General features: G+C 39.3%; 1 protein-coding gene across 1 annotated transcript; it reads left to right on the forward strand.

The window, feature by feature from the left end:
• The first annotated feature begins 21,358 nt into the window (after positions 1–21,358).
• LOC104108986 (probable receptor-like protein kinase At1g11050) lies at positions 21,359–24,078 on the forward strand. Its single transcript, XM_009618153.4, has one exon. It carries the CDS (start codon positions 21,514–21,516, stop codon positions 23,452–23,454), a length of 1,941 nt encoding a protein of 646 aa, XP_009616448.1. The 5' UTR covers positions 21,359–21,513; the 3' UTR covers positions 23,455–24,078.
• The last annotated feature ends 956 nt before the right edge of the window (positions 24,079–25,034 follow it).

Consider the following 25,034-nt stretch of genomic DNA (forward strand, 5'->3'; position numbering starts at 1 on the left):
AGCAAGAATAAAAGCCATGTAATGATAGTGGCTCCCAAATTTCTAACACCTGTACATGTACAAAAGTAAATAGATGCAATGACTGAACTACCCTCAGCTTGGATTTTAATTCCTTTTAAGCACAGAGGTCGAAACCTGTGGCTTTTCTATATTATAGTAAAGTAAAGTAAAGTAAAGTAGTATTGGTATTAGCTTAGCCTACTTCAGTGGGTCAATTAAAAAATTATCACGTTACCATTTGATATACTATATCATAACAGTTTACCTATACTAATTGTGTAATTTTTTTTTTTTCAGTGGTAAATTAAAACTAAAACTCTGAGGTAACCATTTATTTTGGCCCTTTTTCTCATTGGCAGACGCTGCTAATTAGTTAATCCCTTGATGAGGAAGTGTTTACCCAAAAAACGGATATATGTGAATTTATACGTAGTTTTAAGGATACGTGATATAAATTGATACAAATTGGGAAAGATATGTAAATGAATATTGAAATTAGTTATAAAAGAAATGAATACAAATCGAATGAACTAGTTAGCCTAAGCCTTCAAGTTTTATCACCTCCAAATTGAGTGAAGAACAATTGGTAGAAGAAGCAATATGACTAAATATCAAAAGCCAAAAAAAGGATAGTATTTTCTTGATGTTGTGTATATCTCATAATGAATGTGTCCTCTCTACAAATGATAACAACTCTTAATATAGTGGGGGGATCTCAATTTGGATATAATTAAAAATATATAGTGAGGATCTCATGATAGATTAAATAATTACCTTTTCCTTGATTCAAGCCGTGATTTCTGCCGAGACTCTCTCCCTAATTACGGCTATAACGACTTTTTTGTTTCTTGGCTCGATCTTGATCTTGGCCTATCTCGATCCTGATTGGTTTCTGGGGCTTGAGCTCGATCTTGGCCGGTCTCTATTTGTTTGACCTCGATGTCTCGTGCTCGATCTTGGCCGATCTCTATTTGTTTGACCTCGATGCCTTGAGCTCGATCTTGACCGATCTTAATCTAGATTAGTTTCTAAGGCTCGAGCTCGACAACCAAACTCCGCATCATGCCTCGATATTACAATGACGAACCTTGGTCCATCATGTTCCAATCTCGAAGGGCAAATCCTGTTTTGACCGTATACAGATAGTCCCCTCGTTTCTCGGAAAGAAAATAGCGAGAAACTATATGAACTTTCGAACCCCAACTAGATGGGCAATGACATCAGCGACGAGCCCGATTGTGACATATGCGACAAACGTCCCGTCGGTCCAGTTACCAAGGCATTAAATGTGCGTCAGTCGATGGTCGGCCACTACCAGTTTTGAACCGTCGTTGTGAAACCAATAAATAGCCCCCTTTTTCATCATTTCAAACTTTTACTCTCAAATCTTTTCCATTCTAATCTTCATAGTTCTTTGCCTTCTCCAAAGCGCCCTATTTTCAGGTTTTCAAATTTCTTTGCTTATTCTTCCTAAAACACCAAATACTTCAATCTCCATTCTTCTTTGTTCACAAAAACTAAATGGCCAAAACATCTAAAACTGTTCCGCAGAAAGAGGCTGCTTCCTCATCTCGGCCGGCCGGCGAGAAACCAGTGGTGGAGCCACGCCTTGAAGAACTTATTCCCGAGGGTGTGTTATTGATTCCGACTTTAAGGTTGAGAAACCCTTATTGGTTGATGGTCTATGCGAGCCAGTATCGAGATATATATGCTCGATATCCCAAAGTCTTCTTGATCTGGTGAAGAAAGATTGCAATTGGGAAAACAAAGAGGTTGTGATACCAGCACCGGAGGAAGCGATCACTACCCACGTGGAAGGGTACCTTAGTGTTTGCACTTATCCTTTCACGTTGGGTCCCCTCGATCCGGTCATCGTCGATTTATGCAAAAAATATCAGGTGACCCTCGGCCAAATTCACCCTTCTTTCTGGAGGATCGTGATACAGCTCCGTTTTTCTGTGAGCAAAATCGACGGGCTTCCCTTCACCCTCGATCACCTCGTAAGATTATATAGCCCTCGACTCTACCGAGGTGGGCTGATAAAGCTTCAATGTTGGGCGCCAAGGCGTTCACCTCAATTATAAATGAAGACAAAGATCGGGGTTGGATGGGCCGGTTCGTTCGGGTGAAGACCACGGACCTATTCCCGGCTGAGAGCATGCCATTTCCTGAGAAATGGAATATGAAACGTAAGTATGATCCTGTCTTTAATTTCCGTTTGTTGTTTTTACTTCTTCATCCTTTCTTATCAGTGTTTTTTTTCTCGATGCAGCCGTTGCTTGGATGCCAGGTGCGGTTCCCCACCTCGAGAACTAGGTCAGGAGCCTAATATCGACGTCAACATATGCCGAGCGTGCGTGGCACGATTTGTCAAAGGGCCGGTGGGAGGCTCGTACTCATGGTAAGCCTTCTTCTTGGCTTACCAATTTGCCTATCGTTCAAGCATTTTTCAAGCATGAGTTTACTTACTTTCTCCTTTTGTAGGTCTCGGAAAAGGATGCGGCTATGAGACCCCCATCCGGTGATGAAGAAGCTTTACCGCCTATCTCAAAGCCAGCGAAGGTGATTAAGAGAAAAAGGGCCTCGAACTCCGAGGGTCAACAACCCAAGAAGAGAGCGGCCCGTAAACCCAAGGGGAAAACAATCCCACTGACTATGAAGTCAGTCCAAAGATTAAGGGATGAAGAAGAAGAAGAAGACGAAGAAGAAGAAGAAGAAGAAGAATAAGAAGAAGAAGAAGAAGGTGATTCTGGGTTGGTGGCCCGTGCACGAGCTAGCACCGATATTCAGAAAACTTCGGAACCGGTGGGAGTTAATACTGCTCCGTCTAGGCTCGATGAGATCGAGGAGGAGACTCCGGCCCAAGTTCCCAAGCCGAGGGGGACCGAAGATGCTTTACCTCGGGGCGAAGAGACCGTTGAAGAGGCGGTGGATGCCGATGTAGAAACTGGGCTTGAGGCTCGTCAAGATGGAAGCGGCACCCTAAAACACCCACTTGGGGCAATAGAGATCGGGTATTCCCCGTCGTTTCCTTCATTTTCCCAGTCGATGATACGTGACGCTCAGGCCGTGGAGACTTATCACGGGGAGGGAGCCCATGGAGAGGAAGATCCTTTCCGTGGTTATTTTGTTGGGATAGAAGATGTCACCGGTCTGAGTGACTTGGAGGCTCCGAAGAAGAGCTCGGGTGAGGTGGGAACTTCTTGTCTTTTCAACGAAGCTCAACAGACCCTGAATTGGGTAAGTTCATATTTTCTTTGTCAATTTTCATACTTGTATTTTTCTTTCCTTGTATAATTCCTTCTTTCTATTTTTGTAGACCTTTGTTCTTTATCACGAGGTATTTTTCCGATACCGAGGGGAGCTGAGCCGGTACGAAGCCGAAATCTGAGGGGTTAATGAGGAGAGAGATGCCTTCAAGCTTCTCAGTGAGCAGAGAGAAAGAGAAGCGAAAGGACTTCGGGCTGAGCTAGAAGCAGCTCGGAAAGAATAAACTGATCTGGCCGAGCAGGTAAAAAGAATCTTTGAAGTTAATGACACTGACTTGGGCGTGATTGTTACTCCCCATATTTTCGTACGTGAAAGTACGCCATAATTAAATTGATATAAGCTCGAAAATGAGATGTTACATCCCGCATTTTCGTACGTTAAAGTTTCGTCGTAAGTTAATCGACGTAAACTCGGGAATGAGATTATTTTGAGATTATAAGTATTATGTTATTTCAAACAAGTGATGAGTAAAATCGTGAAGGTGAGAGGGTAAGCAAATCGAAAAAAATGAATTTCGTCGAAGTTTGACATATTGAGATAAATTACGGTCCAAACTACAATATCCCGTATTTATGGACTAATGTCATACAAGGTACCACATGACCATGATAGCAAGATGTATAAAGTGTGTTAAAAGTGAGTAGTATTATAAGTAATTTGAGATAATTCTTAATTATGTGGAAAATTGGATAATTAATTATTAGTGGGAGATTAACAAGTTAATCAAGAGATTAGTGGATAATTAATGATTTGCTTATTTGGTCAGTATAATTTGGACATGTATGATTAGTATGGCGGGGCCCTGTCCGACCTTTATGATATTTATGTACTCTTAGTCAGCTTGTAGACAGATATCATATATACGGATACTTGTATGGCCTTGTCGGCCTATGTTTTGAGTATATTAAGGATCATGCCGGCCTTATATGCTCGTACGTCATATGTATAAGTCGGTATATCAAGTTGGGTCACCCTATATTGAGTATTCCCTCATGCTTTATTCTAGTCATCTCATGACAGCCTTTCTGTTTCATTTACCTCTAATTGTATGATACGAAAAGATATGTTACATTGGTACTTGATTGGGTAAGGTACCGGGTGCCCGTCGCGGCCCATCGGTTTGGGTCGTGACAAAAGTTGTATCAGAGCAGTTCCATCCTAGGGAGTCTACAAGTCGTGTCTAGTAGAGTCTTGTTTATGGGTGTGTTGTGTACCACACTTATAAGTAGGAGACTATAGGGCATTTAGGATTGTCACTCTTTCTTCTTACTCTAAATCGTGTGGTAGAGCTCAGTTGTAAAAATTCAAACTCTTAAACTCTATTTTATTCGTAATAAGAAGATACCTACATCTAGAAAGACGGTTGGTAAGAGATGTAGTCATGGAAGAGTGGAGTCAGAGGAACTCGATTTTTGCATCATGCTTATGATGGTGAATATGAGGTATTTAACAGTTCATATGTGTACTAGCTTTTTGATAAGGATCCCTAAGGGAAGAATATCTATCCACTCTTACGGTAAAAAAGGAATAAGAGAATCGGAAGGTAGTTACAAATTTCAGCAAGTAAAAGAAGCAAGGTGAAGAAGGGTACGAGGCACCCAGTTAATGAAGATTAACAATATTTACAATTCAAGAAGAGAAATATAAGCATTCTGAGTTACTTTCAACAGTAACAGAGGTATGTACAATTGGCCACACCCATCTCAGTTATACCCTATGTGTAACGACCCGACTTGTCGTTTTAAGAATTAGTGCCCCGTCCAGTGGCTTAAGGTCTCGAGCAGCTTCGTAATATATATTATGACCTGCGGGGTGTGGTTGAGTTTGATTTTCGGAAGATTCAAAATTTAATTAAAAGAACAATTCTAATTTAAGAAGCTTAAAAGAAAAAAGTTGACCGGGGAGTTGACTTTTGAGAAAACGACCCAGGAATGGAATTTTGATAATTTTAATAGCTTCGTATGATGATTTTGGAATAAGGTGTATGTTCTTATTCGAATTTGAAAGTCCGTAGGACAATTCGACGCATTTTGGCGAAAGTTAGAAAATAAAAGATTTTGAAAAGTCCGACCGAAGGGTGAAATTTTGATAATGAGGTCGGATTTCGATTCAGGAAATGAGAATAGCTCCATTTAATCAATTATGACTTGTGTGCAAAATTTGAAGTCATTCCGGATTGATTTGATATGTTTCGGCGCAAAATATAGAAGTTGGAGGATTTGAAAACTTATAATTCGATTCGATGCGCAATTCATAATTTCGGCGTTGTTTGACGTGGTTTGAAGCCTCGACTAAGTTTGTATTCTATTTTGGGACATGTTGGTATAATTGGTTGAGGTCCCGGGGGCCTCGGGCGAGTTTCGGATGGTTAAACGGACCAAAATTGGGCTTGAAGGAATTATGGAATTTTTCTAGTTCTGGTACCATCGCACCTGCGATGGAAATGGTCGCAGGTGCGCGACCGCAAAAGCAACAAAATGGTCGCAGATGCGTCCTGGAGTGAGAAGGGCAAAGGTCGCAGGTGCGAAGCATTTTCCGCACCTGCGTGACTGCAGAAGCGGAAATCTTCCGCAGGTGCGAAGGGCCTCTGGTCAGTGGACTTCCGCATAATCGGATTTTGGTTCGCAAAAGTGGCTCCGCAGATGCGGCGACGCGTCCGCAGGTGCAAAACTGGGCAGAAACATTTAAGGACCAAAATTGGTCATTTCGCCATTTTCGATTGAGATTTTGGAGCTCGGGTTTTGGGCTATTTTGGAGGAGTTCTTCAAGACTTTGACTTGGGTAAGTGTTCTATATCCTAAAATATTTATATTTCATGAATCTATGATTATATTCATCGTTTAATTCGGATTTAAATGGAAGAAATCAAGATTTTTGCAAGGTCAAGTTGTTTGGAATAAAAGAAATTGTTGTGTGCTTTAGTTCTTATAAGTTTTACATCCAAATCAGCAACTATCAGGTGCTTCATTTTAATTGAAATGTTATTTTCTTCACCCAAATGATTTCTAAAATTAATTCATTTCTTTGTTGATTTTCTTACTTGATTTAAAAAAAAATTTAACTTACTTTATCGGAAATAAATTGATCGTGTGGATCTTATATGCATTGATAATGATATTTGGCACGTGAATTGTCTGTGAAGTTGTGATATGAAATGAGGGCACGAGATGCCGGGGGACTATGATGATATTATTATAGGCACGAAGTACCATAGAAATATGAAAGTGGGCTGAGACCCGTGTTTATGAAAAATATAAAAATGGGCTGAGACCCGTAGTTGTATGATTATGAAATGAAGTGTCCCATGGTGACTTTTTAATTGAAAGAATTTTATTCAAAAAGATTTATTTGAAAGAATTACTTTCTAAAGGTATTAATTTGAATGAATTATATTTGAAAGAGATTTATTCGGAAGAATTATATGTGAAAGATATTTATTTGAAATACTTGATGTAATTGGGTGTACTTATATTCATAATTTGTTAAGCGTAATTAATGGTTTTCTTGTTGCCCTTATTGTTATTTGTTTCCTATTATTTTGTATATCTTATTGTACAGGCTATTAGACTAGTGAGTGTCTTGACTGTACCTCGTCTCTACTCCACTAAGGTTAGTCTTAATACTTACTGGGTACCGACCGTGGTGTACTCATACTACACTTCTATATATTTTTGTACAGAGCCAGGTATTGGAGATACCAGACTTGAACAGACTTAAAGCGGGATCGTAAGGATTCAAGGTAGAGCTGCTTGGTCGTCGCAGTCCCTTGGAGTCTTTTCATTTCATTGTACTGTTAATTTTTAATCAAACGGTATTGTATATTCGGTCCTCGTGATCATTCCATGTATTCAGTTAGAGTTCGTGACTCAGTACTACCAGTCTTGGGAGGTTGTATATTCATATTTGTTCCGCTATTAGTTTTGATAACTTATTTAATTAAAAAAAATGGCTTCAAAATGTAATTGAAATCGGTTTACCTAGTCTTAGAGACTAGGTGCCATCACGACCTCTCTGGCGGGATTTTGGGTCTTAACACTATGGGAGCTGACAGATATAGTTTAAGAGAAGGATGGGATATCAGGATCCGGCTAGGTTTAGAGTAACCCAAATTGGTGAATGGATTGTATGAGACACCCAGATGGTGCACTCTAAAATAGTACAACTAGATATGAGTACTACAAAGATAGACAGTGGAAACCTGGAAGATTTAAATATTATCTTAGTATGACTCACATCTCTAGTAGAGAGAGAACGTTAGGCAACCCGAAGAGCCAGTGGATGGAGCAAGGGGAGCTAAAAGCAAGAGGATGTCTTATTGAAATTTTCAGAATAAAGTGATAGACATAAATGTTAGCGGGAAATAATGAGAGTTAATAAATCATTATGAGTAATATGTGATACATGGATAACAACGGTAGATCAAAAAAATGATAGTATTACAGAGTTTATAGTCAAGGGAAGTAAAAGACGAGAGGTGACAGGCCTTGAGACAACAAAAGAGTATAGGCCATAAAGTCATACCCTCATTTCGAGAAATAAGTTCATGACTCTAACGTGATTACCAAAAGGAAAAAGATAGACCAAAAGTAATAGAAATCAGTATGGGCTGATGAACAAGATAAACTAAACATGAATTAGTGTCTCAGTGATTTGATAATAGTCGGCATCATGAGAAATTCAGAGATTGCGTTCCGGCAATAATAGAATGGACGACAGAAGAATATTCGGGAGAAATTCAGAGAATGGCCATTCAGGAAGACGCTTCCCTAAAGCAAGCAATGTGAGCAAAGTTAAGCTTAAGGTACTAAGCGTCACCCTTGTGAGTAAGGAATTTTGTTATCCTTGGTACAAAAGGATTACCGCAAGGCGAGTAAGGGTCATCGTTGATGTGAAAAGACGCCAAAGATGAAGAGGTAAAATATCTGGAAGTAGATCTCCATAGCTCTAAATCTTAGCACTCCCTTAAAGGGGGGAATATGGAGTGGTGTAGCATTAAGTCAGAATTAAGTAGTTCTAGTAACTATGGAATGGTAAAGGAAGAATGCGATAAAAATGAGAAAGGAATGAGATTGCACTTATCCGAATCTTTCGGAACTTAATTACTGTCTCATAAAAGCCTACAGATATGCTACGATTTCATAACATTATGCAAGCACGACATCAAGGAAAGAAAGTAAGGGTTCCTGTCAGGGATGTTATTGATAAATAAGGAGCCAGTGCGAGAGGTAAGTTAAGACAAAGGAAATAACCCAAGAAAGATCACGCGGAATATTGATATGAGAATGTGCCAACGAGTAGTTAGTAGTTGATTTAGGAATAGCCTGGCTATGGCACAAGAGGTTACAGACAAGACAGCAGATCATGTAAGATGAACATAGTAAAACCCAATATAGTGAATTTAGCCTCACAATTATGACATTGTAATACTTGAGAATCAGATAGGAGTTGGGGTAGTTAAAGGTACTGTATGAGTATTACGGAAATAAAAGAGAGTGCCACTGGGAAGACAGTGAAAACTTCAGTTTAGAAGCAATTGTACGAGCACATGAGTGTGGAGGTAAGTAACTAAGGATAATTATAGGTGAGTACGAACATCAAAAAATTTATTGGGTATACGATGTAATAAGCTCGCAGCTTTACAAGAGTCGGATGGTCTTCCCTAAGTACTACAACAAAAGATTAGCTGAGAAAATAAGGAAGAAGACTTCAACCTAAGCACAGTGACCTAAAGAGGAAATGGTCTTGTAACAACAGTCTCACAACAATATTGTATGCATCCCATAAGAAAGTGGCACCTATCGTGTTTAATGAACGGGAAGAAGAAAAAAAATCAAAAGGTGATATTCAAGATCATATGGGTTGTATGTAATTCTAATATGTGTGGGCACTAATATAAGCCAAGTATTCATGCAACAAGTGACATAACGGCCAGGAAAAGCAATTGCTTGCATTTAAAGAAAGTTGAGAAGGAAAGAAAGGAATTATTCGATCAATGATCCAGAGATAATTACATTATGAATGCACCTAAGATTTCGGAGTATTATCCATGCAGCATATATGTTGACAATCATACAGTCGTAGAAGACTCTGGTATAAGTTAAAAGAAAGAATTGAGTCCAGGTCATACACAAAGGATTGAATCGTTAGAAGATTATATCATGGATATTCCATAGCGCCAATGAAAGGCTAAAGTAATAACTAATACCAGGAGCCATAGAACGGAAGATAGCTTAAGCCTACATAAAGGTTGATCAGAAGGAATAGGAAACTAAAGAGTTACATCAACCAAGTAAATCAGGAATCTGATTATTGGACCCAAGAAATTATAGAAATAGTGATTGAGAACATTGTAGGATCACCCTTAATATCATAGGTACAAGAGAGATACTACAACAACCATATTCTATAACGGCCCTATGAAAAAGCTAGTTATAAGAGTACCAGCCTCATAAGAAGTCTGTATGAAGCTCTCACCGGATTGTGTATGCACCAGAGGTGCAAGTATTATAATAGAGCTTCAAGTTGTGGATGTGAATTATGCCTGTGTGAAAGCAAGGCCATGAAAGATATAGAAGATGTGATGCAAGATTTTAAGGTAAGTAAGGTAAAGGTGAACAACATACGAGATACCCAAATGCAGAAGGTTGCAAATAATCCATATTGTAGATAGAAGGCTAGAAGCACTGGGATTCAGTATCCAGGAATGGTAGCGGCGGCGTCATTGGCATATCTTCCAGCCCATGGTTTCTAAGTACTAAGATGTCTAGTTAAGAGAGCAAAGAAAAGTTAGAGACGATGTGATGTCTCGCTTGATGTTCCAGAATAACACAAGGAAATCTATGGTGCAAGCAAGTTGAAGGAAGATTGTGAATAGTATAAATAGATATGTGTAGGTCGCAAGCTAAAGTATGGTAGAGCGGCAAGGTTTTAAGAAGACATTAGTAAGGATAAGGAAAGGCGAGTGAGAAGGCGACGAGAAGGGATAAGTCCTCGGGATTAAGCCTATGAAAACAAAAGAGCTGATGGCTTGTCTAAGTTATAGAAAGCTCAGTATAGCCTGAATGAACTCAAACGAGTCTAAGGCTAGTAGTATTTAGAAGAGATGAAATGTTGCCCTGATAATAGAACAAGGGTGTAACTGTGATAAATAAAGAATGACGTTTGGGCCTTCGATTGAGTAATGATTTGAAAAAAAAAAGGGATATCATGGATGGACATGGGATTAGAATACCCCCCCCATAAGATGAATCACATTGGAATGCTATGAAATACAGTTATGGAAGTATAGTATCGCCCCTAGGTGGATCAGTCTAATCATTTCAGATGTTCCCTGAGAAGACGTGAGCCCTGGCAGCAGTGTTACATAAGAGGTCAAGTTATCAGTAGTAGATTGCAAATCAACATTGAGATGAATCAACAATGGATGGATAAAAGTTACAAAGTATGAGATGAGAATAGGCCATCATTCTTAAGATGAACAGTGATGAATAAGCATTAAAGGCCTAAAGGGGGGAATTCCCTGGCCTTTGGATTTATTTACAAAATAGTTGCCTAGATGGCAAGGAGAGTCTAAAGTATTCGCAAGAGTTGTAGGTTATGATAACGATAAGTGCATCGGTCAACATTTGAGGACGAATGTTCCAAAGAGGGAAATGATGTTACACCCCATATTTTCATACGTGAAAGTACGCCATAAGTAAATTGATATAAGCTCGAAAATGAGATGTTACATCCCGCATTTTCGTATGTTAACGTTTCGTCATAAGTTAATCGACGTAAACTTGGGAATGAGATTATTTTGAGATTATAAGTATTATGCTATTTCAAACAAGTGATGAGTAAATTCGTGAAGGTGAGAAGGTAAGCAAATCAAAGAAAATAAATTTCGTCGAACTTTGACAATTTGAGGTAAAATGCGGTCCAAGTTATAATACCACGTATTTATGGACTAGTGTCATACAAGGTACCACATGACCATGATAGCAAGATGTATAAAGTATGTTAAAAGTGAGTAGTATTATAAGTAATTTAAGATAATTCTTAATTATGTAGATAATTGATAATTATTGGTCAGTTGAAGATTAACAAGTTAATTAAGAGATTAGTGGATAATTAATGATAATCTTTGGATAAAGTTAAAGAACCTCACGTGGCAACAAGAGCCTTAGTAAATGTAACTCTTAAAATCACACAAAAGGTGGCAAAATTTGGAGAAGTCTATGGACAACTAAGCCACAAAGTGGGGCCTACTCCCAAAGGTTAAGATAAACTCTCTAATTTATTTTTGAATCTCTACATGTCAAAGAATGCTTCAGCAAACTCATTCAAAGTGTTAGCAACGTAATTTGCTACAAAGTTCATACAAGAATATGATCAATTCACAAAAGAGAGATGTATCTATCTTCATAGCAACGTGAATAGATTCAACAAGAGATTCATACAAAATTTCATAGCATCTTAAGCAACGTGAGATTTTGCAATTATAAGAAAGTACGGTGCAATCTTTCTAAAGAATATCATACGGATTTTTTCCTACTCTGATCTTACCGTCACGTGTTTTATCGCAATTAACGTGTGTTAGAGGGATTGCCAAGAGAATCGGCTCAGGTATGTTAAGGCTATCCCTTCTTTCCTTTTGGCATGATCCATACGATACCAACAAAATGAGCAGATGCACAACTTCCATAAATGACTCTATTCATAGAAATACTAGAGGTTCCTATGTTCTTAATTCCCCATATGTCTTATTATTATATCATTTGTTCATGGGTCTCGGAAAATACGTAAGTTGATAAAGTTTATTTGATGATATTAATCAAAGGCATAATGGTTTTATGATGTTTCGAGAGATTTTATTGACATACTTCTCATGCATTGCATTTATTTACATTGACCCATGACCAGATAGCTTTATATATGCTTATATATGTATATAATATGTATATGGGATATGGGAAAATATTACGGCATTATATATGCACCACCACCACTTCAGCTGGTATACGTTGATGATTTTGCCCTCATAGGCTTGATGATGTTATGAACGCATATACCTATGCATGGTATGACATTTATACGCATATGCATGACATTATAAATATGAAATGATTCACAGAGTTATTCAGACTTACATGTTGAGTTTTTTACTCCATGTTTCTCTCATATCTATTATTTACTGATTTTCATTCCTTACATACTCAGTACATTATTTGTACTGACATCCCTTTTGCCTGGGGATGCTGCGTTTCATGCCTGTAGGTCCCGATAGACAGGTTGAGAGTTTTCCCTTGCATTTCATTTGTACGTCATATGTATAAGTCGGTATATCAAGTTGGGTCAACCTATATTGAGTTTTCCCTCATGCTTTATTCTAGTCATCTCATGAAAGACTTTTTGGTTCATTTACCTATAATAGTATGATACGTTACGTTGGTACTCGGTTGAGTAAGATACCGGGTGCCCGTCGCGGCCTATCGGTCTAGGTCATGACAATGATGGCTAACAGTTTGGTCCCACAGGTCCAGCAAAAGCTCGATGTGATCAGTTAGCTTCGTGTTGAAGTGGACGTAGTGAAAGCGAAGGCCGAGGAGTGGAAGAATAACATGGACCGCCTTGCCTCAGAAAAGGAGCCCGCCCAAGCTCAACTGGCCTCGGCTGAGACCCAACTCCGAAGATTGAAAGAGAACCTTGGTACAAGCCAAGAAAATCGAGGAGTTCCAGTCTCGGTTGGGATCAGCAACTTCTGATCGAGAGAGACTGGCCACAGAACTTGAAGCGGCCAAATCGGGAGGTCGAAATAGCCACGGCTAATGTTGATGCAATGGTGGTCGTCTATCGGTCTGATGCTGAAGCTGCTCAGGTTTGAGCAAAGGAGGTTGTCGAGGCTGCTCAGGCTCGATCAAACTGGGTTGCCGAGCATGCTATATGTCAGTCTCGAAGGGAGACTCTCAAGTAAATCCATGCTCGTGGCTTCGATCTTATAGCCGAGATCGAGAATGCTAAGGAGCTCGAAGCCGAAACCAGAGTGTTGGCCTTTTCCGATGATGATGATACCGGGAGTATGAGCGGATCTGAAAGTGAAAGAGGCCCCGAGGGCGAAGATGCTGCTACCGTAGAGGACTAAGTCCTTTAGGATTAGTATTTTTTGTGTTACTTTTAAGACCGTTTTGGTCTTTTATAGAGAAACTTGATCGGGCCATGCTGTCCTTGTAAATGATTTTGACATATATATAAAAACTTTCTTCATTTCCGCTTTATAAAATTATGAAGTTTTATTCTAAGATTTGAGATTTAGACAATTTGATTGGAACTGAATTAGTATAGCCCTTAGACTTTATGATCAAGTGAGTGCTTGCTCGAACTTGAAGTAAGGTAACCCTTAGGGTTTTTTTTTGGAGCGAGGATGATCTCTCGAATTCAAGACAAAAAATAGCCTTTAGGCTTTATGATCGAGTGAGTGCTTGCTCGAACTCGAAGTAAGGTAACCCTTAGGTTTTTTTTTGGAGCGAGGATGGTCTCTCGAACTCAAGACAAAACATATCCCTTAGGCTTTTATAAAAAGATTTTTTATGGCTTTGTCCCCTTTTCGGCTTTTATTTGCAAAACCTGTAATGCCTTAGCATGAAATAGGGAATTGTTCGAGTGTTCGAACAATTTTGTACTCATTAGAGTTTTCGAGGCTTGATATTATCGAAGCCTTTTATGAATTTTGCCGGGGGTAGCCTTTTTAGCTGGTTTATGAGAGGATTCGAAGGCCTGTTTTGTTACGGAATTCGGACGTCTCTGACCCGTGTTAATTCGGCCATAGCCTTTTTAGTTCGGGATTTACCCCTTGGACTTACTTTCCCATTTTACTTCGAGCTTACCCGAAGTGTCAGTCCCCGAGTAGGGTGGTCGTGGCCTATAAAATTGAGGGTTGCCTAAAAGGTCTTATGATCTCGGAGTTTATATAATTCGATCTCGTTTATTTTTTGGACGGCAGTCCCCGATTGTGGGGGTAATCATCCAAACTCCGGTCATGGTCGGCCCTTAAGCTTGTTTACATAATAGATCGAGAATATAAAGTAGAAAAACTTTTCTAAGGTATGAGATATTGGTAAAGAAGAATACTTCTCTTTATAAATCATTATACATCCGTACATGTTTTGTGCCAGGGCTCGAGCAAACTACGCGGGCATGGTTCGTTTGACCGTTTGGCCCTTACAAACTTTTTCTATCGAGACCCTGCTGCCATGAAGTAACTTCCCTGCATCAAACTTGATATTCGAGGGAAATGCCCCCCAGTATTCGAGGTTGATTGTAAAGAGGCCTCGGATACTGTTGAATTTTTCTAAGTTAGCACGATCAAAGGTTGCCTCATTAAAAACCTTGCCGGAAAACCCATTTGGGACAAATCTGGTCTAAGTGAAAAAGAGTGTAACGCGTGCTTTCAGACCTAAAGGCTTTGTGTTGAAGAATCCATCGTTGTTCCTGGTCGAACACCTACAAAGTTTAGTTTTGAAATATAAATAAAAATGGGAAGGGTCGTACCTTAGCAGTAGAATCGTTTTAGGTGCGATACGTTCCAATTTCTCGGTAGTTATTTGTCATTTATCATGCCGAGCTTGTAGGATCCTTTTCGATGATTTCGAGAACCTGATACGGTCCTTCCCAGTTCGGACCCAATTTCCCTTCATTCGGATTTCGGGTGTTGAGGGTGACGTTTCTTAACACTAAGTCCCCGATGTTAAAATGTCGAAGATTAGTTCTTCGATTGTAGTACCTTTCGATCCGCTATTTTTGGGCGGCCAATCGGACGAGAACGGCTTCTCGTCTTTCGTCCAATAATTCTACGCTCGAATTCATGGTCTTGTTATTTGACTCCTCTGTTGCATATCGAAACCTGATACTAGGTTCTCTGACCTCGACCGGGATCAGAGCTTCGGCGCCAAAAACCAACAAGAACGGTGTTGCTCCGATACTAGATTTCGATGTTGTGTGGTATGCCCATAGGACCTCGGGTAGTATTTCTCTCCATTTTCCTTTGGCATCGGTCAGTCTCTTCTTAAGATTTTGGATGATAGTTTTGTTGGTCGATTCGGCTTGTCCGTTCCCGCTAGGATGATAAGGTGTTGATAGGATCCTTTTGATCTTGTAATCCTCGAAAAATTTAGTTGTTTTGCTGCCAATGAATTGTTTTCCATTATCACATACAATCTCGGATGGCATCCTGAATCGACATATGATGTGGTCCCAAATGAAGTCTATGACTTCCTTTTCTCAATCTTTTTCGAAAGCATGTGCTTCAACCCATTTAGAGAAATAATCAGTCATAAACAAAATAAACTGAACCTTACCTGGGGCCGATGGGAGAGGAGCAACGATGTCCATTCCCCATTTCATGAAGGGCCATGGGGATAGGACTGAGTGTAATAGTTCCTCGGGTTGATGAATCATGAATCATGGGCGTATGCCTTTGGCATTTGCCGCATTTTCGAACGAACTCCCTTGCATCCTTGCCCATATTGGTCCAATAATACCCTGCTTTGATTACTTTGTGGACCAGCGAATTGGCACCGGAATGATTTTCACAAGTGCCCTTGTGAATTTCCAGTAAGATGTAATCGGTATCTCCCGGTCCCAAACATATTGCCAATGGTTCATCGAACGTCCTTCTAAACAGCGTTCTATCTTCGGACAAGATGAACTGTGTTGCCTTTGTGCGCAGAGCTCTCGATTCCTTTGGATCTGATGGAAGCTTCCCGTTCTTTAAGTACTCTATGTATTTGTTTCTCCAATCCCAAGTTAAACTTGTGGAGTTTATCTCGGCGTGACCTTCGATTACCAATCTCATGAGTTGTATGATAGTCCCCGAGTTGAGTTCGTCATCTTCGACCGATGAACTTAAGTTTGCAAGAGCGTCGGCCTCGTTGTTCTATTCTCGAGGTACATGTTGCAAGGTCCATTCCTTAAATCGATGTAGAGTCACATGTAGTTTATCCAAGTACCTCTGCATTCGATCTTCTCGGACTTCAAAACTCCAGTTAACTTGGTTTACCACGAGGAGGGAATCACACTTAGCCTCTACGACTCCGCTCCCAAGATTCTAGCTAGTTCGAGACCTGCAATCATGGCCTCATACTCGGCCTCATTGTTAGTCAATTTTGTAGTTCTGATAGACTGTCTAACTACATTACCGGTGGGTTATCTTAGTACGATACCTAGTCCGGACCCCTTCGCGTTCGAAGCATCGTCCGTAAAGAGGGTCCAGACTCCCAAAGATGTCCCTGATTTTATCAGTAGTTCTTTCTCAATCTCGGGTACGAAGGCCGGCGTAAAGTTAGCCACGAAGTCCGCCAAGATTTGATGGCGGTTCAGGGTCGATACTCAATATCGTACCCACTGATTTCTATGGCCCATTTGGACAATCGACCCGAAAGCTCGGGTTTGTTTAAAATATTTCGAAGAGGATAAGTTGTTACAACACATATCGGATGACATTGGAAATATGGTTTTAGTTTCCTAGAGGCTCTTATTAAAGCAAGCGCTAATTTTTCTAAGTGTGGATATCTAGTTTCGGCCTCACCTAAGGTCCGACTGAAATAATAAATAGGGAATTACGTACCTTGTTCTTCTCGGACCAGGACTCCACTTACTGCTATCTCCGAGACAGCTAAGTACAGGTAAAGTTGTTCGTTCACTTTCGAGGTATGAAGTAAATACAGCTTTAGTTCCTCCAAGGCCTGCTGGCATTCTGGAGTCCGGATTGAATTTCGAATCCAAGCTTAGTCTATGAATGGTGATTTCCGGTGGGATCCTGTCATGTCAAGATGAGACCAAGCAAAACAGTCCATATTAGGTATAAGAAATTGAATAAGCTTTTTCCTGAGCTCGGGACTTAACCATGTGCCCAGGTATACCTTTTGTTCGGGAAGATGTTCAATTAATATGATTTGCTCCAGTTCTTCGACCGTTGATTTGGTAGCGTCGGAATCATCGGGGACCACGAAGGATCGAGGGATCCCATAATCATCATCTTCGTCAGTCTTCTGCTTCTCTAGTTGGGTCGAGGCCGACGTTTGTGATTGCTATTTGGTATCCCATTTTTCCTTCGAATTTGATCCTTTTGTCGATGAGAGTGATGATATCGGAATCACTTCATCGATGACAAGCATTTCCTTTGCGACTGGTTGCTCTCCGTAGATTGTTTTTAATCCCTCTGGTGTTGAGAATTTTAGAATCTGGTGAAGGGCCGAGGGTACTGCTCTCGTGTTGTGGATCCACGGCCTCCCGAACAGGGCGTTATACCTCATGTCGCCCTCGATCATATGAAAATTCGTTTCTTGGATGGTCCCGGCCATGTTTACTGGCAGAATTATCTCGCTCTTAGTAATTTCACATGCCATATTGAATCTATTTAGTACCAGGGTTGCGGACATGATCTGGTCTTGTAGATCGAGTTGCTCTACGACCCTCGATCGAATGATATTGGCTGAACTACCTGGATCAATTAACACACGCTTAACTTGAGTTTTATTCATAAGTACAAATATTATCAGTGTATCGTTATGGGGCTGCATGATTCCTTCTGCGTCTTTGTCATTAAAGGACAAGGCTCCTTTAGGTATGTAATCATGAGCTCGAGATTGCTTCTCTCTTACAATCGACATCTTAGTGCGTTTAAGCACTGGCCCATGGGGGACATCGATCCCTCCGATGATCATGTGGATAATGTGTTGTGGCTCTTCTTGTTTGTTTTATCTATTGAACTCTTTGTTTTTGTAATGAGTCTTGGCCCGGTCACTTAAAAACTCTCGAAGGTGCCCTTCATTGAATAACTAGCTACTTCTTCTCTCAATTGCCTTCAATCTTCCGTTATGTGGCTATGGGTGCCATGATATTTGCATATTTGATTGGGATTTCTCTGGGCTGGATCAGTCTGCAGAGGTCGAGGCCATTTAGTATATTTGATGCATCCTATAGCTTATACGATGGCGGATGCATCAATGTTGAAGTTATACTCTGATAACTGCGGTGCTTCCTTAGGTTCGATATGCCTGTCGAAACCATTCTTGTTCATCAGCCCTCGAGACCCTTGGCCTCGATCACTTCTCCTTTCACCTCGTACGGAGTTGCGTCCTGGTTCGTTGCCCCTACGATCTTCATTATACGGCCGGTATCAGTCCCTGTTCGACCTCGGTTCTCGGTCGATGTCCCTTTTAATAACGGACCCAGAAGGGGGGCCCAACTGGTCGTCTTCGACTCTAATCTTCGATTGATATCGATTATGTACATCGGCCCAGGTAACAATCGGGTATTCAATTAAGTTCTGCTTCAACTGTTGTGAAGACATTTAGCTTCGTTCGTTTAGTCCTTAGGTGAAAGCTTGAACGCCCCAATCGTCTGTGACCGATGATAGATCCATTTGTTCTATTTGGAAACGAGATACGAACTCTCTTAGCATCTCGTTATCTTTTTGCCTTACCTTGAAAAGGTCCGACTTCCTAGTCTCGACCTTTATGGCTCCGGCGTGTGCTTTTACAAAAGAATCTACAAGCATGGCAAAAGAATCGATATAGTTAGGTGGTAAATTATGACACCATATCATTTCTCTCTTTGACAGGGTTTTCCCGAATTTCTTTAATAATACGGATTCGATTTCGTCGTACTCTAGATCGTTCCTTTAATGGCACATGTGTACGAGGTGACATGTTCATTGGGGTCGGTCATTCTATTATATTTAGGAATTTCGGGAACGTGGAACTTCTTGGGGATCAATTTGGGAGCTGCGCTCGAGGGGGGGGGAGGGGCTTTTGTACGAACCTTTTGGAATCCAAACTCTTCAATATTGGTGGTGCCCCCTGGATCTGATCAACCCTGGAGTTATAAGTTTCTACTTTTTTGTCGTTTGCTTCAATCCTCTTTTCTCCTGACTCTATCCGTTTTGTCAATTCCTCAAGCATATTTATAATTTCGGGGTTAGTCCCCGATTCTTGTTCATTTGACCTTACTACAGCTGGTCCCGTTCCGTTGGTGACTTCTCGGGGTGGACCGAGCTCAAGCCTGCTCGGTTCCTGGGTTTGGCTCTACAACTGAGCTATCGCTACCTGTTGAGTTTGCAACATTTCGGAAATCATACGTAGGTTGATCCGGTCTTCTCCAGCATTTTGGGTATTTCGAACTGCAGATCGAGTTCCACCATGAATGGTATTTTCGGGGTCGGAATGTTAGTTCGCTTCAATGGCCACATGTAAATTAATGTCAATTGGATCTACGGCCAGAGTTCCAACGGGGTCAACGAGTGGCCTTTCATCCCCGGGCGTCAGGTTGTTATTCTCACCTTCATGGCCAGTTTCGTTGTCGATAGGTAGGGCCATTAATTGAGAGTTCATCATTTTTAACCTGAAATCAAAGATACTTCCAAGAGCAAGTGTAAAATAGTGCGTTTTATAGAGATTCGTACCAAATAACCACTATTATCCTTAGCCCCACGGTGGGCGCCAAACTGTTTACCCGAAAAACGGATAGAGTTGAATTTATACGTAGTTCTAAGGATACGTGATATAAATTGATACAAATTGGGAAAGATATGTAAATGAATATTGAAATTAGTTATAAAAGAAATGAATACAAACCGAATGAACTAGTTAGCCTAAGCCTTCAAGTTTTATCACCTCCAAATTGAGTGAAGAACGATTGGTAGAAGAAACAATATGACTAAATATCAAAAGCCAAAAAAGGATAGTATTTGCTTGATGTTCTGTATATCTCAGAATGAATGTGTCCTCTCTACAAATGATAACAACTTTTAATATAGTGGAGGAATTCCAATTTGGATATAATTAAAAATACATATTGGGGATTTCATGATAGATTAATTAATTAGTTTTTTCTTGATTCAAGCCGAGATTTCTGCCGAGATTCTCCCCCTAATTGCGGCTATAATGGCTTTTTTGTTTCTTGGCTCGATCTTGATCTTGGCCGATCTCGATCCTGATTGGTTTCTGGGGCTTGAGCTCGATCTTGGCCGATCTCTATTTGTTTGACCTCGATGTCTCGAGCTCGATCTTGATCGATATCGATCTAGATTGATTTTTGGGGTTCGAGCTCGACAACTAAACTCCGCATCATGGCTCGATATTACAATGACAATCTCGAAGGGTAAACCCGATTTTGATAGTATTGTGTAAGAAAGGCAAAAGCATAAAAGTCAAGACGTCAAGACTGACTAGTAACCATGAATCAGTAGAGAGATAAAACAAAACCAATGCGTTTCCTTGCAACTTCACTACTTCCAACTTCTCTCAAACAATAAGGTTTTAGATTATTTAACTAAATACAATCTAACCGGCAAAAATTAATCTGAATTGACAAATTAAACTTGTTTAGTTCATATGTCATGCTTTCATAAGCAAATAATCATTTCAAAATTGTATTCCTTGTCTTTTAAAGAAAAGATAGACAAAGAATCAATTTTTTTTTTTTTTAATGATAGACTATTAAAAGAAAATGATAAGACTATTAAAAGAATATCGATGTTGTCTGGTCTGACTTTAATTAATGAAATACAAATTCAGAAATCAACAAACAAAATGAGATTATCATCATGTAATAGATTCTATCATAACTGATTAATTAAAATGTTTTTTTCTTTTTTTTCTTACATTCAAAAAAATAATAGCAACAAGAATATAACAAAATTCCTTTGCAGAAAGTAAGGGCAAATATCACTTTTAGTCTGCGTCAGTAACTATTTACATTCCGAAATCGAAAAAGTATATAAAATTTATATAATTTTTGTATATAATATATATAATATATATATAAAAAAAATATATAAAAAAATATTTTCGACTATTATTTGAGAGCGGCTATCATTTTCTCAAACAGTGAGCAAACATCTCTGTCCCTTTTATTTTAGTGATGACATCTAGGCAATAACTAGAAAATCTTTTAGGAGTACTAAATTCTGATGTTTCTAGGAAATAACCTAAATATTTCTTAATTATCAAAATTACATTATCCTAAATTGTCATCTAAGTAGCTTCTTGAGGCACGTTCCTATTTGATTCCTCTTTGTTAGTTGATTTATAAAGTCAGCCGCCTTAACAAAATCCAGGAACAGGAAAAAGAACCTAACCTTTTGACTCTAGGCACACACCCTCTTACACAACAAGACAAACTACACAGATCATCAATCATTACAAAAACTCTTTAAAATGGTTTCTTGAATCAAAGGTCCTCCTTTTGATAGATCGCTAAAAGATGAAGGGTGATTTGTGGATTGTGTGTTTGTTGTTCTGTCTCTTTTCTTGGGTAGTTTCAATGTCCTCAGCTCAAAATAGCAGAAATCTGTCTGCAACTTGTCCCTTAGATTTTGGCTATGTTCTAAGAGTTCCATGGTCCAGTTCTAAATGCAAAGTTCTGAATTCAACCCCTCAGATTTCCAATGGTTCTGATATTCCTACATCAAGCAAAGGCCAGTGTTGTCAGAACCTTTTGTCCCTTTTTGGTGTTGCTATGGCTCAACATCTTAAAGAAACCTCCCTTTTCCATCTGCCCAATTTGGAAACTTCTGTTTCTTGCATCCAAGAATTCCAATCAAAGCTCAATTCTTTGTCTCTGCCTTCAAATCTTTCCTCTTTCTGTTTTGACCCTTCTCAGTTTGTCATCACACCAAATATTTGTGCTTCAATTCAGACCACAAAAGATTGGACTAAAAAGCTGGGGCCTTCAACTGTTTTGGATTCTGGTTGTAGGTCTGATCTTGAGGATTTTACTGCCTGTGATGGATGTGTAGCAGCTGGCCTTAGAGTTCAGCAACAGTTGATTGCAATTGATGGTAATAAATCTCATTCCACTGATTGTTTTTACTTCACAGTTTTGTATGCTGCTGGTATTGTCAATGAGTTTGGTCCTGAAAGTACTGGTGCCATATCATGTATTTTTAGTATTGATTTGAATGAAAGTTCATCAAGTAAGAGACATTTAGCTTTAATCTTTGGGTTGGCTGGAGCTGGTATTGCAATATTATGCATGTCTATTATGTTGGGATTGTATTACTGGTGGAACAAAAGGTGGAGGAAAAATGATGATGTGGAAATGGAAGATACAGTGTCTAGGCGAAGAATGAGGCCTAAAACTGCTGTTTGGTTCAAAATTCAGGAGCTTGAGAAGGCAACAGATAATTTTACCCAAAAGAATTTTATAGGGAGAGGTGGATTTGGAGTAGTCTATAAAGGAACATTAGCAGATGGGACTGTTGTTGCTGTCAAAAAGGTTATAGAATCTGATTTTCAAGAAAAAGATGAATTTTGCAATGAGGTTGAGATCATAAGTAACTTGAAGCATCGTAATCTTGTGCCGCTTAGAGGGTGTTGTGTGACTGATGAGAATCGGATTGAAAGTGGGGAGAGTGAAAGATACCTGGTTTATGACTACATGCCCAGTGGAAATCTTGATGATCACTTGTTTCATGTAAATCAAGATGGAAAGATGAAGCAACCGTTGACTTGGCCTCAGAGAAAAAACATAATTTTGGATGTGGCAAAAGGATTAGCTTATCTGCATTATGGGGTAAAGCCAGCAATTTATCACAGGGACATTAAAGCAACGAATATACTGTTAGATGCTGATATGAGAGCAAGAGTGGCTGATTTTGGGTTGGTTAAGCAAAGTAGAGAAGGACAGTCTCATCTTACCACCCGTGTAGCAGGAACACATGGTTACTTAGCTCCCGAATATGCTCTCTACGGGCAATTGACTGAGAAGAGCGATGTTTATAGCTTTGGAGTTGTTGTTTTGGAAATAATGTGTGGAAGAAAGGTCCTTGATTTCACTTCAGGGTCGCCTCGTGCTTTTCTGATCACAGATTGGGCTTGGTCGAAGGTAAAAGCTGGAAAGATAAATGAAGTTTTGGATGCTGTCCTAGTAAAGAATGATGAGGATTCAGGAAACGCAAATCCAAGGTCTATAATGGTAAGATTTCTTCTCGTTGGAATATTGTGCGCCCACGTGATGGTGGCGTTGAGGCCAACTATATTGGATGCACTGAAAATGTTGGAAGGAGATACTGAGGTTCCTGAAATTCCAGATAGGCCAGCACCTCTTGGACATCCTTCATTTTATAATGCTGATGGCAACACATTTAGCATATCACCGGCCTTGAGTTGCTTGCGACTGGCTGCTGGAGACATGCTAAGGTGAAAATATGAGGTTGGGAGAAAGCTAATTGCATTTCTGCTTGAGTTGATTCTCGTAACTGAGTGCCTTGGGAAACTTTTTGATCAAGAATATTAGCTCAGAGACTTCTGTTGCTTTCGGATTTCCAGTCAAAAGGGACATATTTAGAAGTCTTGAGTGTAGAATGAAAACCAGAAACAGCATCTACTTGTACTCCGGCTAAACAAAATAAGAGGACTTGGAGTTCGACTAGATTGCCAATTCAACGGAAACCAAAAGTAATTGAAAAATACTAGAGTATTACATCTTGGCAGATGTAAGAATTTCTTCTTTCTTTGATTCATTCCAACAGCCAAGAGCTCTGACAATCTTCTAGGCAAACATCAGATTTTCTATTGGTTTCCTTTCTTAAGAGGTATATATATCAGACTTTGTAAATACAGTAGTAGCTGATATTCCTCTGTAATATAGCTAGCTTGCTTCATTCAAGGCCATGGTGCTTTGTGTTGCACTCTGTACATTCATATATTTACATGTTTATGTTTCAAAGTTCTTGAGACAATATTCCCTACTGTACTGTTTTCTGCCAAGGAGACAGTGAATATTGCCAATTACGCTATGCTAATATCCTGGTTTTCTCTGATTTAATCTACAAGTTTTAATAGTTTAAAGGTGCTAATAATGGTGTAGAATTCAACATTTTACAAATACTTCTTTCTACTACTATATTGTTGTTTCATTCGACATTGTACAAGAAATACTTTTTTTTTTTTTTGAGAAAAGTTGATGTTATACTTTTTTAGTCACAAGAATTTGTTAAATGATGCATCTATAACTCGAAACCATTTGTCATAGATTGGGTTTCATTGGTCAATGTTCTCCATTATAACTTGAACTGGTAGTGATTGGCCCGCGGGCTCAATTTTCGCATTGCATGGGTTAAATTTTTTATAGCTCATATGTTTTTCTATTAGACTATTAATATGATTAGAAATTTTTAATTATTTATTTAATGTTCCTTAGATAATATAATTTTGCCATACTTGAGATTGAAGTTGCATTCTCATGTTTGTGGTATTTTGAACACTTGGATTTGTCTTTTGCAATGACTTTGTCATTTTACTTAGGCGTAGTTATAATCTGTAAAGGTGTGCTTCAAATCTATGGTACAATTTTGGTCTAACCAATGTCTGTTAATTAACTTAGAATGTATCTATGACATATCTCTCTCTTTTCTAGTATATATATCATGAATAGCAGCCTAGATGACAATTAGCCACCATCGTCCTTTTTAGAATAGACAAATTTATTGACGCATGGTATCAACATGGTATATATTATTTCTTTTAGATGTTAAAGTTATATATAAATATTTTGATCAAGGTTTTAAAATTCTTCCAATCTCTTGACTGAAAGAACAAGGTTCGTTCCCACTCATTCTCATATTTAGTGACTTTATTTTTTTCCGATTGTGTATGGTCACAAGACGTGGAGGAAGTAATTGTATTAACTTTTAGCATCCTCTTTGTAATGATTTTGTCAAACCTAATACATCCAACTGCTTGAATTTTGTGCGATGGCTTATGGAGATCTTTTTTAGGTAT

Source organism: Nicotiana tomentosiformis, chromosome 1 (genome assembly GCF_000390325.3).
Source record: "Nicotiana tomentosiformis chromosome 1, ASM39032v3, whole genome shotgun sequence".
Lineage (NCBI taxonomy): Eukaryota > Viridiplantae > Streptophyta > Magnoliopsida > Solanales > Solanaceae > Nicotiana > Nicotiana tomentosiformis.